The 20,082-nt window shown below is 39.6% G+C and overlaps 1 protein-coding gene across 1 annotated transcript in view; it reads left to right on the forward strand.

The window, feature by feature from the left end:
* Window positions 1-653: 653 nt before the first annotated feature.
* The window catches only part of LOC134659683 (ATP-citrate synthase), a 54,777-nt gene continuing 35,348 nt past the window's right edge, over window positions 654-20,082 (forward strand). The window contains exons 1-8 of the mRNA XM_063515368.1: window positions 654-815; window positions 10,598-10,715; window positions 14,915-15,020; window positions 16,906-17,091; window positions 17,543-17,656; window positions 18,093-18,172; window positions 18,836-19,094; window positions 19,962-20,052. Of these exons, the coding sequence (XP_063371438.1) occupies window positions 10,666-10,715; window positions 14,915-15,020; window positions 16,906-17,091; window positions 17,543-17,656; window positions 18,093-18,172; window positions 18,836-19,094; window positions 19,962-20,052 (886 nt within the window). The 5' untranslated portion in view covers window positions 654-815; window positions 10,598-10,665. The remainder of the gene's footprint in view (window positions 816-10,597; window positions 10,716-14,914; window positions 15,021-16,905; window positions 17,092-17,542; window positions 17,657-18,092; window positions 18,173-18,835; window positions 19,095-19,961; window positions 20,053-20,082) is intronic.

Genomic DNA, 20,082 nt, shown 5'->3' on the forward strand with positions numbered 1-20,082 from the left:
TTATAATAAAAACAAGTGAAATTAATAAAATCTCGTAATATGATAAGGAATATTAGACATTTGTGACATTCCACAAAGGAGGGTCCTTAATTCTTATGCTTCATGTGCAATAAGGACCATTCTATCAAAATTTCAGTTGGAATTTCAGATAAAATGGTGCTTATTGCACTTGAACTTGATGGAAAGCTACATTTGTCGTACTTACCTACCTCTAAATCTGGGTAACGGTGTACTTCAATTATTACAACAATCATTTGTATGCTAAGTTTAATGTGAAGCTATGTCTCAATATATTTCATACCATACATTTTTCACTTCATGCGTTAAACTTTTGCCTTTATAGCCGGGTGTAATGTAACGTCGTCTTGACAACAACCATTCTATTGGTACAAATTCTCGTATTGTGCGTGCAACCCGTCTCATTCACGACCACTTAGGTATGCCGTCGACTAGGCGCGTCCAAAGTTCACCTTTTACAACCTCTAACTACCAAAGGTTATCAACGATACTCAGTGCAATTTTCTTAAAATTATCTTACGTTATCAATAGCATGATTCTCACTCTACATCCGAATAGCCGAAACTTGCTTTGATAACGGTACAGCGTATAAAGCGCTTCTAAAAACTGTATTTATATCGGAATAAGGTTGATTGTTGTGTGAGTTACAGCGGTTTTAATTTGGAAAGTTGTACGCGTCGCTTGCGTTTGCGCACGTCAGTGGAGCAAGTGTCACTGTCAGTTGCCGCTGGACCGTCGGAGCGTAGACACGCGCCGTTCGCGAGTGATTTGTTACTGTCGTGCCACGACGATAGGAAGTGAGTGCTGTTGTTTAGTTCCTTTTTTTATTTATATGTTAATTTATGTAAGTGATGCGCAGCGAAAGGCTACTTGTGTTAGTTACTTAGTTAATAATACGGTACAACGTATTAATGGAGTTGGGAAGTTTAGAACGATGTTAACTGTGATTTTTGTCTCTGTTCGATGGCTTACTGGTTTTTACCAACGGTGCCTGTCACTTTCGAATTATTAATACCTAAACAACTTAGTCTGTTCGACAACCGGTTGAATGAAATCACAAGTCAGTGTTACCCTAAAAATACATAATAATTGATTGATACGACATACCTACAATGTTTCATTCATATTGTAATTTTAGTCCGATGAACGAGGAAGTTGGTTACACTCACATTTCCCCGTCTTCAGTTAAATACTATATGTATGTAGTAGGAGTTAAATATTGACCTTATTTTATGCTTATCGTAAACAGGATGATTTAAAAACTATATATACATCATATTTTTGTCTATATAACTCCAAAACATGACTGTATGTCAAAGGTAGTTGACGAATTTAACGACGAAAGTGAATTTTGCTACGCGTGTTTTTGTCCTTTTCTGACTTCTCCATATATTTTTTTTTTATATTTATACCCAGGTTGTAATTTGCTGTAAAAAAATATAAACAATAATACCTAGGTTTCCCAGAATATTATCTTAATTTAAATAAATACGCGTTGACATTTGTAAACTCCTCCTTTTTTCTTCCCAGTTTTTAGAAAAATAAAACCACCAATCAGAATCACTATAAAATAATTATTAGTGTATCAAGTTTTACGCGACATAATCTGCGTCAAGAAAAGCACAGTCATTAATTAAATTTGATGTCAAAAATAGTTTATATGGAATAATAGAAGTGTATAGGTATTTAAAAAAGTATTTGAAGACGTCTATTTGACGCTCACATTACATATTTAAATATACAGCTTTGACGTCTACATACCGGTTATTAACCAAACAACTCGCACGCACGCACGCAGGCAAATACATCTACACATCTTTCGGAGGCCGGCTATAATTAAATTATTAAGTTCAGGGAACTGAGACCCTACCGCAAAAATAATAATAGAAATTTTCGTTTTTCGCTGAAGGATTTAGTCTCTGGTTATATTGGGCGAAGAAAGGGACCGGCAAAGTTTACCTGGGAGGCTAGCCAAGATGCCAATCTTTGAGAGAAAACGCCAATCGAAACTAAGGGCTGATTTTTTAACGGCGCGCGAACTCACATGCGATTTTAGTTACATTGCGGACTGTTGGTTACATCTAATTCAACCGACCGATCAAAACCAGCAATGTAATGAAACGCGCATGCGAATTCACGTGTCGTCTAAATGAGCCCTAATGAATAAAAAAATGTATGAGAATAGTCGCGTAACTTTTCATAACTTTCTTTTGGCAAAGTATCTACACCATTTACAGTTCACTTTAATAGTATTAATTTTATTGTACATGTGTTGTAGGATAGGTAGATTAATGAACGCCTATAACCTCTACTATACCTACTGTTTCTACTGGCTCTACCGTTTTTTGCCTAATTGGTAAGGAAAACAATCCAACGCTGGTGGCCTAGCGGTAAGAGCGTACGACTTGCAATCCGGAGGTCGCGAGTTCCAACCCCGGCTCGTACCAATGAGTTTTTCCGAACTTATGTACGAAATATCATTTGATATTTACCAGTTGCTTTTCAGTGAAGAAAAACAATCGTGAGGAAAGCGGACTAATACCAATAAGGCCTAGTTTACCCTCTGGGTTGGAAGGTTAGATGGCAGTCGCTTTCGTAAAAACTATTAGTGCCTACTAGATTTGGCTTAAACGACTGGCATCCAGGGCATTAATAAAACAAAAATTTGACATAATTCTATAGTTCGTTTTTTTAGCATTAGAAAGAACTTGAAAGAAAGTAAGCGATTTTGACATGTCTTTTAATTGAAAAACACTTTTTTAAAATCAATAACTATTACTTATGAAAGCAGAAGACTATAAAAGATCGTATTAGATTCATAATTGTTACATATTTACCGTAACTTATTTTAAAAATGTGTTTTTCAATTAAAAGACACATCAAGATTGTTTACCAAATTTCTAATGCTAAAAAAAACGAAGTATAGGGATTGACAGGGCAAGCTATGACGGCGCCATCTGCTAAATACTTCGACCGGCCAATCCCATTCTTGGGATTAGTTGCCAAGCGGACCCTGGGCTCCCTTGAGCCGATGGCAAAATGCCGGGATAACGCGAGGAAGATGATGGTGTATAATTTATTGATAGTCGTTGACAGCTACGAAATGTCAATGACATGACTTTGACAGGGTAATATTCAAAGGACGTATTTTTACAAATGATGTATATAAAGTGCAAATCTTTACAACAATGGAAAATTTTACATGATGTTTTAATTTCTATTTTACTAATTTAATCAGAAAAAATATTATGAATACAGAAACAAATGAAATATTACAAGGCTGTATTCGAATAATAATATGTATAAAGTGTAGTAAGGTTGGCCGGCGTCTCCAGGATTGATAGGGTTCGTAACGAACACATCCGTGGTAGCCTAAGAGTGAGAGAAGTCGCCGATAAGCTCCAAGAAAGTCGGCTGAGGTGGTTTGGGCATGTCAGAAGAAGGCCGCCTGAATACGTAGGCAACAGAGCCCTTAGCTTTGCCTTACCAGGCCCAGGAACAGGAGGGGCAAACCAACGCAACGGTGGCGTAATGTCATCGCCAAAGATTTAAACGCCTGTGGGTTGGCAGAAACCGATGTCCGGAATAGAGCGAAGTGGAAGGAGAAAAGTAGGAAAGCGGACCCCGTTACAGTACGGGACAAACACTAGGAGAAGGATGATGATGATGATGAAAGTGTAGTAAGGTCAAACGAACTAATGCTCGACATGCTAATGCCCAATAGATGACACCCTGCTGTCACCTCTATTGACAATGACTTAAGTTTCAAGATGACATGTACTGGGACCGCGTCGAGCACCAGTAGGTACGTTTAACCTGTAGCAGGCGTGGCTCACTCCGCGATTTCGTCGCGTCGCTACAAGTACATGTGACCCACACCAATTTTGGTGTATAATAACCATAGTAGTTGCCGCGCACCGCTACCGCTACGGAACGGGCGCCTGCTCGCGCTTGCGCCACCTAGCGGTCATATCTGTCGTAATAAACGCGTTTTGTTAGAGAGTGAATCTTCTGTACCTAGTACTATTATTTATTCTGTGCCTGTAGGAATACATTTTATTGTGTAATTGTTGTTACAAAATCTATAGTATTGGGGAATACGTTTCGTTTCGAAAACCCCCATATAGCTAATTCCATCGAAATCGTTAGAGCCGTTTCCGAGATCCCAAAAATGATACATAAATAAACAAGAATTGCTCGTTTAAGGCTTCGTCACACAGGCGCGTTTTCCGGGCGTGAGCGGGGCGCCGCTTTTACATATAAAACGCTCTCGCCCCGCCCGGAAAACGCGCCTGTGTGACGGAATCTTAAAGGTATACAAAGATAAAGTACTACTTAGTTCATTGTGAATTAACCGCGACAATTTCATTGTTCTGTCATCTGACCTTGCCCACTAGATTCATACCAAAGGGCACGAAGTTAATTATCACCACATTCACGAGAAAGACTATAATAAGAAGACACTGACATTTTTTCAATAGGGAGTGATTTTTCTGCAATTAATAGTAAAGGCACTTAATTGTTCATATATATTTACAAAATAACTTTTGAATACAACAATAGTAACGATTAAGTAACTAGTTGCGTAATACCATATACAAACGCTAACTGAAATCGCATTGTTATGGTAATGTAATATTCAATGGTGGGACTCCATTACTTTTTTCTACAATCATATTTATATAACAAAGCGGATTATCGAAATAAACCGTTATTTCGTCATATTTATAATTGGATTGTAAACGAATTAAACGAAACTTGCTCAGTTTAACCAATAATTTAAATTAAGAAACGTGCTTTAAAAAAAAAGGGACTATGTATGACATGCCGATAGAGTATTTTTATAATACCTAATAAGTTATTGGATAAAACTAGTATGTTTGTATAAATCTACTTCATTTTTATGAAAACGGGAGTATGTAGATTAGCCATTTAGCCTTGACTTCTACATTACACATTACTTACAAAACATTATTCTGCTTCAATTTCCGCAATTGACCTAAGTAGTACACACCTAACAATACGTAACAACAACTGTGACGTTGTTTTGAAGATTCCTTTTATTCCCACGTGTGTTATGATCTTTTGTAAAACTATTTGCACTCATGTAATCTCTCGAATTTATGAGGTCTATTCATAAGAGCTGGCACGAATGAGTGAATGAACATATCTATGTGTTATGTGTGTATCACATTAACCAATACAATGTGTAACTCAATAACTGTGTAACTCATACAATGAAAGTTTCGTTCATTCCATTCGTGCCAGTTTTAGTGAATCAACCTGTACCTGCTACCTGCCCCTGTGACTTATTGCTCGTAGAGAGTTAGATAGACTTTATTATGTAAGTTGAGTCAAAAATACTCTAAATAGGACTCGATTCATAACTCGAAAGACTGTTAGTAGCGTCTCTTCTGTCAGTGTTTAACGTCGTGCCACAATATTCTAACAGATGGCGTTAGCACGTTCTACATCGCGCTTACGGAGTTTTGATTGTCGGTTACTATAAATACATCTTCTGACCAACTCTCAAAGGATTCGGTCCCCAGGCAGAAGACCCGCCTGGAGAGAGTACTCTATATTGGCCCTCTCTATCTATCTACTAGCTACCCGCCCCGGCTTCGCACGGGTGAACAATATTATACTCCTATACCTTCCTCAAGAATCACTCTATGCTCTATTGATAGGTAGGTGAAACCCGCATGAAAATCCGCTCAGTAGTTTTTGAGTTTATCGCGAACATACAGACAGACAGGCCCGCGCCTTCTGTTTGTTTTATAAGGTTCAGTAACAAGACTAAAGCCTTTTAAGCGTTACTCTCGAGATTATGTTCGATACGCAATTAGCAACACTGTACAGTAGTCAAATAAAATTTGTAGAGCGTTGCGTACCTCTGCGAGTCACCTGCGACCTCACTTGACGTCACGGCTGTATACATTACGCGCAAGGTGCAGAGAAGTCACGTTCAAAATTAGTGATCTATCTGCGTCCAGTGAGCAGCGGAAGTTGCTAAGCGGGCCAAGTGATCAAAATTACCTTGACACGTTCTTATTCTCTTAACAATAAAGTCGCGACAAAATAATTTTGAATACCTCGCCCACTTTGTAACCTGCTGACTGTACATATGGATATACGGCTTTTTCACGCGATTTCGTCTGCGTGATGATTGATAAAAATTATCCTATGTCCTTTCCTGGGCCTCTAACTTTCTCCGTAATGATTTTCATCTAAATCGGTTCAGCTGTTTAAATGTTAGTGTACAAAAACGAATGATCCTTTTTTATTTGACTACAGAAACAAATAGTGTTCACGATGGCTCCAAAAAAGGCTAACAATAGGCAATATGAATCACTTTTAATAAAAAAGTTACCAGTAATAAACATGATTTTCTTTTGGCCTAATTAAACGATTTCTAAGAGAACCTTGCTAGCAACTATCTTATTTTCATTAGGTCAACGGAATAATTACGAACAAAACACGAATTCTAAATGATGCAATTACACTTGTTCATTTACCTAATGCGGTCGGTAAACCGTACCGACCTAATTTACGATCAAGGAATTTAATTTCAGTACCGTTTCGTACCTTGTCACAGTGACAAAGTATGAGGTCCCTAGCCACTTTCATATTTATTGTCACTGTGACAAGGTACGAAACGGCACTGAAATTAAATTATTTGACTGTAATTGCCGCATAAACCTCACTTACCGAGATATACCTAAATGTAAAGGCGGACTTAATATGGTAATATTATTTCTTGCTAGTACCATCTAGTACTAGGTAAATAAGCAATTGGCTTCTACTGCCAGCACAGACAACTGTATTCGTCATACATCTGCGTAAATATTGATTTTTTTCGTCAGGTGACACTCAAAACTTATTACTACCACAAATCCAGAGACATAGTGAACCGTAGTAGTACCAAAACAAGGTTGATTTGTTGTCACCTGATAATTTTTAGAGTAGCTGCGCTCTTTGAACCATTGTTCCATACTTCTGGTATTATATGTTTGCATGATTGTTAACAGAAGGCCATATAATTAACACTTAACGCTACTTACGGCAAGAAGTCGAAAACAGGTATGACTTGCGGATTCCTTATATCTTGTGTTTATTTTAATAGAATTACCTATTCATCGATTGTGCCCATAAGATGTGTAAAGTCCACCTAGTACGACGCTCTATGACGTCATATATTTTGAAATCATTAGATTAACGTCAACTTTTACACATCCTAATTTCTTCTTTTAATAAATGGCTTCCGTCAAATTTGTGATGACACAAAATCCGATGACACTCATTGCACCCTAAACTTTATCCATAAATTCGCAAAACAATCTCGCTCGAGTCGGACTTTTCCATTCATTATTAAATTGCAATTATAAACTCATCAACAACCAGTCCACCCCGTTAACTAGACACTGCGCACAGATTATACAAGTCATTCGACCCAGTTCCGATGTCAAGATCATTGCCGCATACGCGTAGGTCGTTCATCCGAGCGTCGTGGCCGCGCGAAATGTTATATGTATGCCATCACCTAATGTTGAAGTTGAAACACGACTTTTTTTAACACTTCTGATAAAGCTAAGGGGTCTTCCTAAGGGCACATTTAGACGGTGCGCGAACTCGCATGCGATTTTAGTTACATTGCGGACCATTCAGGTGACATAAATTCAGCCGACCGATCAAATAACGCAATGTAATGAAACTCACATGCGAATTCTCGCACTGTCTAAATTAGTCCTACTACTTACTACGTGATTATCGCAAGTCGCGCAAATTATACTCGTGCGAACATATTGAACTCGAATAAGCAGTTTTCCTAATTCAATTCACCTAATTAGCGCGCTTATTAGGACACCACTTGCGATAGTTGCGTAGTCGCGTTGTATTAGGACGACGCCTAATAATCCAATATTTGGCATGATAAGGTTTGATAAGTAGAAATTCATCGGTACCTATATGGTACAGATTTCTGCAGGTTAAGGTAGTTTTCAAACGCGTCCCGTCCCCGACAAAGTAGACTTTTTTATGGAATGCCCCTGAAGCACGACTTTTGTAACCACTCACCATGAGAATGAGAAGGCTCATTTTAAAAATGATTGTGCAAAAGTTCGCGCACTACTTACCTACTCAATGCCTACTCACTATTTAGCAAGTTAGCAACCATAAAGCTTGATTACTACCGGCTTGCCTAATTTTCAGATAGTTGAGTACTTTTCCTACAGATCTTGAGAGAGCCAAATTTACTAATTTTCTACCACGCTGCCGCTATATACTATACTTACTTAAAGATTTCTAGTATTAAATTTATAGGGTTTTATCCATGTATATTTAAGTCTGTGGTGTTATCTATAGTAGGTACAGTACAAACGATGGCAAATTGATAACCCGGCAGTTTTTTTATACTTTTTCCTATACGTTGCGTTTCGAGAGCTTTGCGCGATTCGGTCTCCGAACATGCATCGCGACGTCTTAAATATCAATTGACATCATATTGCCATGCATTTAAGTATTTAACTTTAAGTTTGAAAAATCTTCCAAGTAACTTCCAATCCATATTAAAATTCCCGTTCATAATAAGAATGCATCCAAGCATAATATTTACCTACTTACTTATGAAAACGAAATGGTAGTTAAGGTACATACATTGCAGAATTACTTAGTAATTACCTATTATATTTATATTATACTAATCTAGCAATATTATTGTAGTAATTACCGATTTCTCTCACGTTAGCGTTCAGATGAGACCGCGTGACGTCACTGTCCGCAATAAACCTGCGTAGCCTCTATAGTAAGCGGATCATGATCATGCCATGCCACACCACCCGCGCGGGCCAATCGCGGCGCGCGGAGCCCTATTACGACTACTCAACTTTTGTAGCGGGAAGGTAGGAAACCATTGCGTTGCCTTGGAGACAGGGGAAGCTAAATTAAATTAAATGGGTGAATCAACTTTTTCTTGTCATTCGTTGCGATGGTTACGTTCTCCCGGGTCACTCTTTAAAACCTGATTTTTATTAGGCATTTAAATTCACCAAACACGCTTTTTTGTGATACTTATAAATTATAAACCCTTTCCATAGAGGGTCGTCTACCAAGCGTGTCAGAAGAAGGTGGTGTACAATGTCTTCTAACAAACTATGCTACTATTGTCTCTTGGCTGACCAGACAGAATAACAACAAGAAATAGTTGATCCACCCAAATATCAGGCAACTAGGGCCCATAGATACAAAACTTACCAACTAACATACAATAATAAAAATCTTAGAAGCTAAATTTAGAATGTTCGCGCTAGGCTCAGACACAACACAAACTCGGGCTGAGGCCACGGTGTATTCCCATTTGTCCGCGACCCACGTGACAGTGACATGAGGTGAGGACAAATGGGAATGATTCATATGAATGCACCTATTCCCATCTATGCCCGGCGGGAACAAACGGGAATACACCGATGGTACCCGCGCAAGCCAATATTAGCGGCGCACGGAGCCCTATTACGACTACTCGCTACTCTCGTGGTTCAAATTTGGAATCTTTTGTTTGCTCGGGTATCAATATTAGCACGAGCGCTTAAACAACAACTTTGCCCCCTTGTACAACAAATAACTTTGTTTTGCGCCTTATGAAGTACCGACCGACTACTTACATGTATCCTTTTGTTTGAAAACGACGCTAATAAAAATAATGTTAGTATGAATTTGATGTGAAGAATTCATTATTGCCATTATCACTTAGTAAACGCATATTCCTATCATATTGCAAGTTAATGACAGTTAGGTACCCAGCTTATGAGTCATCTTTAGGAATATAATTACCTATTTAATATCTGGGAAAACATATAAAAACTCAAAAATGCGCGTTTTCCCAGAGATAAGACCTATCTAGATCGACTTTTCGTCCCCGAGAACTCCCATAAGTATAACAAATTTCATAGACGTTAGAGCAGTTTCCGAGATCCCCGAAATATATATACATACATATAAATAAATATATATACAAGAATTGCTCGTTTAAAGGTATAAGATATCGTAAATTGTTATTCAAATAATCCTTAATTGACGCCTCGCACTTGTTTTAAGCATTAAGATAGTGAATTCTGATTTCAGATAATAAACAAAGCTTGTATATTTAAATATGATAATTGATATCAATTCCACAATTAAATAAGATACGATTTGACGATAGCTCATGTAATAGTTGATTGTCGCAAAAGCAAAAATATACAAACCTTAGAATTAAAAAATATATATATAGGTTGGAAAAAGACATTAATAATGTGAGCCTATATACGTCCCACTGCTGGGCACAGGCCTCCCTCATGCGCGAGAGGGCTTGGGCTATAGTCCCCACGCTAGCCCAATGCGGATTGGGGACTTCACATACACCTTTGAATTTCTTCGCAGAGGAAAAAGACATTGGAAGTATTTAATCTTGAAATAGAGGAAGACCTCTAAAGTTTTAGGACAAACAATACATTATGACTTAAAACTTTATTAACAAAGGGACCCCAATATAAAACACATTGATCTACTTATACACCACAGTACTAATTAATTGTTTTGTCCACAGTTGAGCCCATCGGCCATATGACGGCGTAGAGCGCGCAGTGAAACACACATACACACAAACAGGCAAACATGTCGTCCAAGGCCATATACGAGGCGACCGGCAAAGATCTCATCAACAGGTAACACCCTTCACTATATAAATCAGAAAGTAATTCATTGTAGTAGATAGCGTTATACTAGGCTATGTTTTATGGTACGGGGCTTTGCAGCGCCATCTATATCAGCTGTCACATGTGAATCATAAATTTGTCGAAGCCTCAATTAGCTATTAATCGTTTGTCATAATCTGTCATTTTGACTTATGTATTCGTGAGAAATGGATAAAACTTAAAATAACTGAATAAGAATAAATTTATTGAGAATAACTAAAGTTGCAGTACAGTAGCAATGGTATATTATTTTATTAACATACACATCTTATCAAATTACATAATTAAAACACAAAGTCAAAAATTATACAATTAATAATAAATAAATACCTAAAAACTAAATAAGCAACAAATTCTAAAAGAATAACATACAATCTACATAAAATTTCATCCATCAACATTAAATCTAAAATCGTCACCCGTCCTGGATCGTACCTGGCTCAAAGGTACCCATTATTCCCGCAGCGTTTCCCCGCTGAACTGCAATGGATACCTGTTGAACCAGATACGAGCCAGAACGAGGATCGCAGCCCCTTTCACGCAAACGACGCCCTAATTCCCTGAAGAAGGAGCGAGCCTCTAAACCCCAAGGCCCCGCCGTCTCAATAGCCACCGGCACAAAGTCATAAGCTGATTCCAATGCGGAGTACTTTGCGTGCTTTGACTTTGCCGCGGACTCCGCTGCCGAGCCAGCACAACCTGTAGTCTGCCTCAAATGGGATGCAGCGTACGTGCTGACACAAGTTGCATCCCACAAAAGGCAGCGCCCCCTCCGCCATGGAATCAAGGTCAGTCCATCAGGCCTTTTGCCGTCTGTGCGACTCAACCCCGGCGGCTCCAAAACGCACGGCACATTAGCCGATACCAAGGCCCGCCGTACGATCTCGTTAATCGAGTGATGCCTCGGAAATCGCCCAGCACACCTCTGGCAACTAAGGCCGTGGTGCCCATTTTCCTCAACCTTTATCCCGCACCGGCAACGATGAGCCTCACATACCCTTGCCCCCAACCTAAGAGCCGCTGAAATTCTTAAAGAATCATTATCCAAGAGCGTCCCAAGCTGAGGCGAAGGCAAGGCATGTAACCACGCCCCCGACTCAGCCTGTTCAAGGGCTTTAAGGCGCGCTAGGTCAACACCCGATGCACCACTCAACAGCGAATCATAAACCTGCTTGCTCAATATGTTATCCCATTGTTTTTGGATAGCTGGGTTCTCAGGCCGCTTATCGCCGGGGACAGTGTCCGACCACTTCGCAAGCGCATCAGAAACGTACGGGACCGGAAAATTGCCAAAATTGCGGGGAAAATGCGAGCAGCAAGATCCGCAGCCCCGTGAGCTGACGCGAGAAATGCGACTAGTCCTAACCCCTCAACCGCGTGTAGCAATTGAAACTTGTAAAGTTTTATGAAAAAGGGGCTAGTTTTTTAATGTAGTACCTTTACTATGATAAATGAATGAACCTTTAGAATGAATCATGAACCATACAAATTTATAAACTAAGTTGTAAGTCTTGAGACTTTGAAACCGAGGCTCTTATCAATGAGTTTCTTGGAACTTAAGTATTGGGAAAAGCCGGGATATTATAAAAGAGAAATCAGAACCAAAATCTATTAATGAACCTCATACAAAGTTGCGAATTGCGACTATTGCGATACTTGCAATTACTGTATTAACTGGTTAATTATCGCCTATACGCAACTATCAGTAATTAGGAAGGCCAATGAAAGCTAATTGTATAAATGTAGTTGGTGTATCATCATATCATGTAGACTTAAAACTACTTGTTACCTCAGCATGTCGTCACAGAGTTGCTCAGCTTTCTTCCTAGCTATGGCACAGAATAAATAATAGTACTAGGTACAGAAGACTCACTCTCTAACAAAACGTGTCTGTTACGATCAGCACAGGTATGGCCGCTAGGTGGCGACAGCGCCACGCGCGGCTCATGGCTTTCCCCAAAATTGGGGCCTAACGGATGTACTTTTAGCTACCTGTAGCAAAGCGACGAAATCGCGGAGTGAGACACGCCTGTCACTGTCAATACAACCCCATTGAGCTCATCTGGGCCCAAATTAGGTTTATAGAACTTTATTTTTCTCAAAGAAATGATACATTTCACTACAGAGAAATTTAGTTACATCAGAACTAAATATAAATAATCAGTAAGTATAGCGAGTGCATGCGTACTCACTTACAAAGCTCTTGACTAAAACTTAAAAATAAATAAATACTATAACTTATGTTTGGTTAATACCAACTTAACTAAATATAATTTGACTACTTTACAGTTGCGTAAAAGAATATAATTATATTCTAAACCACACAATGTGAAAGAAACTTTATTTGTGTAATACAATTTTACTAGGTACTTATTAATCTATAAATAAGTTAACTACCTATATTTAACTAAACTCAGTTCGAAACAAAGACAACAAACCAGTAAACAGTGGGTAGGGAAGAAGCTACAAATTGTTACCACAAAATATTTTACCAGTCATTATATATTGTATTTTAAGGATGTGTATTAAGGTCTACAATAGTACGCGCGATGATATTGTTTACTACTTGACTTAAAGGAGAGGTCGCAGCAAAAAACAACACTTTTTATGTAGCAGATGTAGAAATTTAGCCATAGCTATCATTTTAACAGATTTAAAACAGGTGTATAGCTATGGCTAGCTGTGCAGCCGGCATAGCCAAGGTGACGACTGACGATCGCTTGCGCTTCGCCTGGCCCCGTGGACAACATGCCAATCGCTAACGCTACGTAGCGAACGAAACGCAATTGTCACTGTCACACTAAAATGAAGAAGTTATAGAGAGACACAAAGCGATTCCAAGGCGAAGCGCAAGCGATTGTTACCTTGGCTAGTAGCCCAGTTTCTTAAGCAGTGCCTGACCTGACCTGAAAGCTGAAAATCAAGTGGTTGTTGAGTTTGACATCTAGGGCAAAAAACTCGAAAGTTTCAAATGTTATATACTTCGCGCCATATAAATTCAGCTTATTAGAAAAACCGCTAGTTTTTCAAGCTGACACCGACTAATTCGTTTGAAAAAAAAATGTGATGACCCCATTGGCATGCAAATATCTTTTCACCTCAGCAGCTCGAACAAGGGTACTTTGCTACTTAAAAACAGTGAGCAAAATCGCATTTTGCTCACTGAGTGAGACAAAATGAGCAAAATGCGATTTTGCTCACTCTGTTTTTAAGTAGCAAAGTACCCTTGTTCGAGCTGCTGAGGTGAAAATTTAATTGTTGGTATATCTTAAGAAAACATGAGTGAATAGAAGTAAGTATGAAGAAGGAATACATTTTTCTTCTCTAATAGCGTAGTAAGGGACTCAAAAGCGCACGAGATGTAAATAACTTTGATCTCGTGTAGTACACAACATTTTTCACCTCAGCAGTGAGAACATATTAGAGAGCCCATACAACATATTAGTAATATATAGTATATATAGTATATTAGTAGTATTAGTAGTATATTAGTAATATGTTGTATGGGTTCTCTAATATGTTCTCACTGCTGAGGTGAAAAATGTTGTGTACTACACGAGATCAAAGTTATTTACATCTCGTGCGCTTTTGAGTCCCTTACTACGCTCAAGATTCTAAATTAGATTCACTCGCTACGCTCGTGAATCTATTATCTATTATTAGAATCTTTCGCTTGCACGGGACTCAAAATCAAAATAAGCACTCGAAGAAATATCAAACTTTGATCTCTTGTTGTACAAATAACTATTTTCGTGTTTTGTTTCTAATGTTTTGCTTGCTTTCGCTTTTATAAAGGCTTTGCCTCCCCCCTCGTAGATTGAAAAACTCACTGTCTCGGGTAAGACCCGAACTCGCGACCAGCCTCTGGGAACCAGCTTGCCGCTCTACCAACTGAGCTACTGAGACTTTGTAAGGCCTGAGTGGACGCTCGAAGCGGAGCGTTCGGCGGGGCGTGCAGCGTGGCGTCGGGGTCAGGAGTAATTTGAGCACCGTGCACTAAGGCCGCTCCTATACGTTTGCATTTGTTTAACATGCACGCCGCGCGCCGCGCCTCGCTGCACGCCCAACTCGAGCGTCCACTCAGGCCTTACACTAATCGGTGACAGCGTGTCTGTCTAATACAAAATTAATTAATTACATATAATTAACAATGTACGTTTGTGTTTCAGGCACATAGCGCCAGGGACAGCGTTGGTGCCGTGCCGGTTCGCGACCTTCGAGCAGAACACCGTCTGGGAAGACGAGCTCGGCAAGAACCCATGGCTCTCCAAAGAGGTCTGTATCCCGTTGTGATAACATCTGTGAATGGTTATAGTATGAATTATAGCTGGTCAAGCAAATCTTGTCAGTAGAAAAAGGCGCGAAATTCAAATTTTCTATGGGACGATATCCCTTCGCGCCTACATTTTTCAAATTTGCCGCCTTTTTCTACTGACAAGATCTGCTTGACCATCTATATCTGAAATTAATTTTTAGCCGTCGCGGTGTGCAAACGTAACAATTCCTTTTGTTTAACAGCTTAGAGTTTGAGGCCAAAAAATCGTTTCAGATAATTCATACTATAGTTATTGCGTCTATTCGAGTTCTTTTTTTGAACAATGTGAATTACAAGTGGTCGCGTCACCTACCGGTAAAAGCCTGGGCTACTTGGAGAACAAACAACGTAGAGGGCGTTGCGACCAATCGTATTCTAGAAATAACTAAATACACGCAATAACTCCATAATTGTTCACCTTATACCTGCTACATACATTTAATGAAATTATTAAGTGTGATAAAACATAAAACTCCCAAGCCATTAAAAACTGCATTTACTATCTGCTTCCTTATTGTTACGATAGGTTATCTTAGAAATTGCAGTACACTTAAACTGGTTTATTATCTTTTATTATCTCAGGTATTTAGTCATGTTGTGGTTGTCTCTCTGTCTGTCTTTAGATTAGATATTTTGGATATATTGTGTTCCAAAGGGCAAAGACAAGAGAGTCTTGCATAATTCGTTGTTGTATACATCAGACATATTAAGTTGCTTGTTTAAATCCCTTTAAGCCTGATAAAAAAATTGGAACAAAAATGTTATCGGGCTAAAGATATTCAAATAACCCTAAATCAGTGGTGGGCAAAGTACGGTCCGCGGGCCAGCTCCGGCCTGCGCAAGAATTTTATCCGGCCCGCTGCTATGGCTCGCGACGTCACTGTTTCAAATCAAAATGTATTTTTCAGCAGATTCAGCCCTCCACGGATTTTTTATAATTTTCTGGCCCCCCTTGAAAAAAGTTTGCCCACTACTGCCCTAAATCATCCCTTTTTTTAAACTTTGGGATTTTTTTGGGCTAACCTGTAAAAAAGCTTAAAAATTGGAAGTATAAGAACAGACGATGACATTAACCGTCTTATCTATGAATAGTTACATAAATAGAAATATGAATACATGGAAACGGAAACAAGCATAGATTTTACGACCGGCGAATGCCTGCGAAATAAATGGCGAATTAATCAGGCCGATTTTTATTTTGTTTGTTGTGAAAGATTGATGAAATATGGTGGATATATAGAGTTCCCTATTCTGTCCGGTCAGCCAAGAGACAATAGTAGCATAGTTTGTTAGAAGACATTGCACACCACCTTCTTCTGACACGCTTGGTAGACGACCCTCAATGGAAAGGGTTTATGTATCACAAAAAGCGTGTTTGGTGAATTTAAACGCCTAAAAATCGGGTTTTAAAGAGTGACCCAGGAGAACGTAACCATGGCAACGAGTGACAAGAAAAAGTTGACTCACCCCTGTATTTACAATATAAGCGCAATTTCTAACCTAGAAAATCTTTCATTGATTTACAAAAAGTTATGGTATTTTCGTAACTCAATAGAAAATTATATACCTACATTCTTGTTTTTCGGGTACGCGACCGCCTGTTCTGACAGGATCTTAATAAGCTTTTTCTATGACAAAGGGACTCAAGAAATGCTTAGAAAATGCGTCATTGATTAATCACTCACAAAAGGCAGGGCCTGGAATGCTCCTATTGTTGACCTCTTATTTATACTACTGTAGTAATTGTATTTATTGCACACGTATTATATATAGTCACATATAGACAGTTTTTATTCTAGATAATCTTAAATCAACACCGTAATATTAATAGTCCATTGTCAACAGCAATTGGTGGTGAAGCCCGACCAGCTGATCAAGCGGCGCGGCAAGCTCGGCCTGGTGGGCGTGAACAAGTCCGCGGGCGACGTGCGCCGCTGGCTCAGCGAGCACATGGGGAAGGAGCAGGCCGTCGGCGCCGCCGTCGGGAAGCTGAGGCACTTCATCGTGGAGCCGTTCGTCAAACACGACGCGGTATGTACTTAAGCGTAGGTGGAGGAATATTGTTCCAGCATTAGCTTGCACAGTACCGAAAACTCCCCCTAAAAGTAGCGGAACTGTGCCTAAACTGAACTTTAGCGGAACTGCCTGTGTAAAACGAGTTCGTCATGTCGTCAATACATGTAGCTCGGTGTGAACGAGGCTGGCGACGTGCGACGCTGGCTCATCGAGCACATGGGCAAAGAGCATGGGCAAAAAGAAATTGGATATTACAGTTTTTACTAGGGAATGCTACGCGGGAATTCCCGGTTCTGGTACTGTATTATAGAAAACCAGGACCGGGAGCACTCCCTAGTTTTTACCGATATTTTTTATAAATATTCCTGATCCCGGAACACCGGGTATATCTATGACAGCTCAAACTAATTTTGCTGCGCTGAGATGCTTGTATATAAATTTAAACGGATTGTTGTTATTTTTTCAGAATGAGGAGATGTACATTTGCATACAGTCGGGCAGACGGACAGACACCATCCTGTTCCACCACCAGGGCGGCGTGGATGTCGGCGATGTTGACGCTTTGGCTGTCAGGCTCGAGGTAATGCATATTCCTATAGTTGTACCTAGAAAATTAACACAAATATGAGTGAATCAGCTATCTATTGTTATTCTGTTTTGTCAGCCAGGGGGCAACAGAGGACCTAGCTAATGATATCATACATCGACAAACGACAAACGAAGAAAAAATATATTGGGTTAACAGGACAGCAGCGGTATCATGGTCGCGTTTTTGTCACTTGTCGTATTATGCGTCACTTTCGCACTTACGTACTTGTTAGAGCGTGACAAATGATAGACAGCCGTCCATCTTAGCCCCGCAGGTGCTACTAAAAGTTACGTGACTATTTCCATACATTATTTAGGTTCGATTGGCACTTTCTATCATCATTTTCATCTTAGCTAGGCCCTCGGTAAGTAGCACATCTAGTTTTTTGTTCAAAATTATGCTTATATGATGTTATATGTGATTCCAGGTAGCGGTAGACACATTCCCCTCCGGTGAGGACATCGACAGGACTCTGCTCAAAAACATTAAGTCCGCCTCCACTAAAAGGTACCTAATTCATATACACATACAGTAATAATAATGCATTCATAAGTGCTTGTTGCTAGGCCTACATGAATAAAGTATATTTTGACTATTGACTATTGAATGTCAATTAATTTTCGATCTAGCCTCACAGTAAGCTCGGTAAGGCTTGTGTTGTGCAAGCTACGATATATATGTTACGGGCAACTTGATTAACCGGGCAGTATAAATAATGATCGGTCATTATGAAAATGCTCAAGAGCGTCGGGCAAAGTGATAAATTTATTACTCTGGCCGGTCCATGTTATTAATTCCCGACGGCCCGTAGTCTATTTAATAAATCAAGGTTTGAGATAGCTTGAATTTATCACTTGGCCCGGGGAGTATGAATATATTTATCCCGGGATCCCCTGCTTCGTAGGGAGGGTCACTGTCGAGGCCATAAAAAAAATAATATAAATAAAAAAAGGTATGATTTATAAACTGAAATAGATGTCATATATTAAAGAAAAAGTGACGAAGCCCTCCAGTGGTGAAGACCGGATTCGAACCGACGTCTTTAGCAATCCGGGCTAACGCCTTGAACCCCTTGGCCACCCCGCCACGGTGGAACACGTCCCAATTTCTCAACTACATGCCATCTTACTAAGGTTTGATTTATTATAAAATTTAAATGACTTATTCCAGAATACTGACGACCTTCATCCTGTCCCTGTACCGCGTGTACGTGGACCTGTACTTCACGTACATGGAGATCAATCCCATCGTGGTCACCAACGAGCGCATCTACCTCCTGGACCTGGCGGCCAAGCTCGACCAGACGGCCGACTTCATCTGCGCCAAGAACTGGGGCACCGTCACCTTCCCGCCGCCGTTCGGACGCGACGCGTACCCTGAGGAGGCGCATATCGCCGACTTGGACGCTAAGAGTGGGGCCAGTCTTAAGGTTGGTTGAAAATTAGAAAAACTTATCTACCTCCTGGACCTGGCGGCCAAGCTCGACCAGACGGCCGACTTCATCTGCGCCAAGAACTGGGGCACCGTCACCTTCCCGCCGCCGTTCGGACGCGACGCGTACCCCGAGGAGGCGCATATCGCCGACTTGGACGCTAAGAGTGGCGCCAGTCTTAAGGTGAGAAAAACATACTTAACCTTTAGCCGCCCATACGTCAAACCTTGCCAAGCAAAATGAAATTTTATTTTGTCAAAAAAATATTCAAATTAGAATGGAACAGGAGATCTTTTTATAGGTCTCTGGGCTTCTAGAGGTTAAATTGGTTCTTGATGCTAAAAATTCAGATTGGGAGAGATAATGTAAAATGCGGATAAATTGATGGAGCTTAAAGGTATGTTAGTTTTAGGGTGTTAAAACATTAATTAATCTTAATCTTATTAGAAGATCTTGCTAAATGAGTCTATTGACTAGTTTATATTACGTTAATTAATTTATTAGTATTAGACAATCACAAATATGTACAAAAAATGAATCTGGGAAACTATATGATGTATTACTTTTAATCACAGATGAATTTGATTTTTTGAATAAGGTCAGCACTTCCAGCTAAGAGCTAAGTCAATAGATAGCAGTTTTTTGTAATTATGCGATAAAAGCAACGAATAAAATTTGTTTTCTGATAATATATGTCACTGGTACAGCGAAAATTTAGCCTGCATTGTTTTTTTATTTTATTTTGACTGTACAATTCGCTACCTAATTTATAACCGGGTAATTATATAAATAATAAACAAAATATATTGAAAATGTCAGGTCATATTATAGTATTTTTTTGTAATGAATGATTGTTGTTTCCAGTTGACGATACTGAACAAGTCTGGCCGCATCTGGACCATGGTGGCGGGCGGCGGCGCGTCCGTCGTCTACACCGACACCATCTGCGAGCTGGGTACGCTCCATTCTATCATTTACAATTTTC

The sequence above is a fragment of the Cydia amplana genome, chromosome 25 (genome assembly GCF_948474715.1).
Source record: "Cydia amplana chromosome 25, ilCydAmpl1.1, whole genome shotgun sequence".
NCBI classification, from domain to species: domain Eukaryota; kingdom Metazoa; phylum Arthropoda; class Insecta; order Lepidoptera; family Tortricidae; genus Cydia; species Cydia amplana.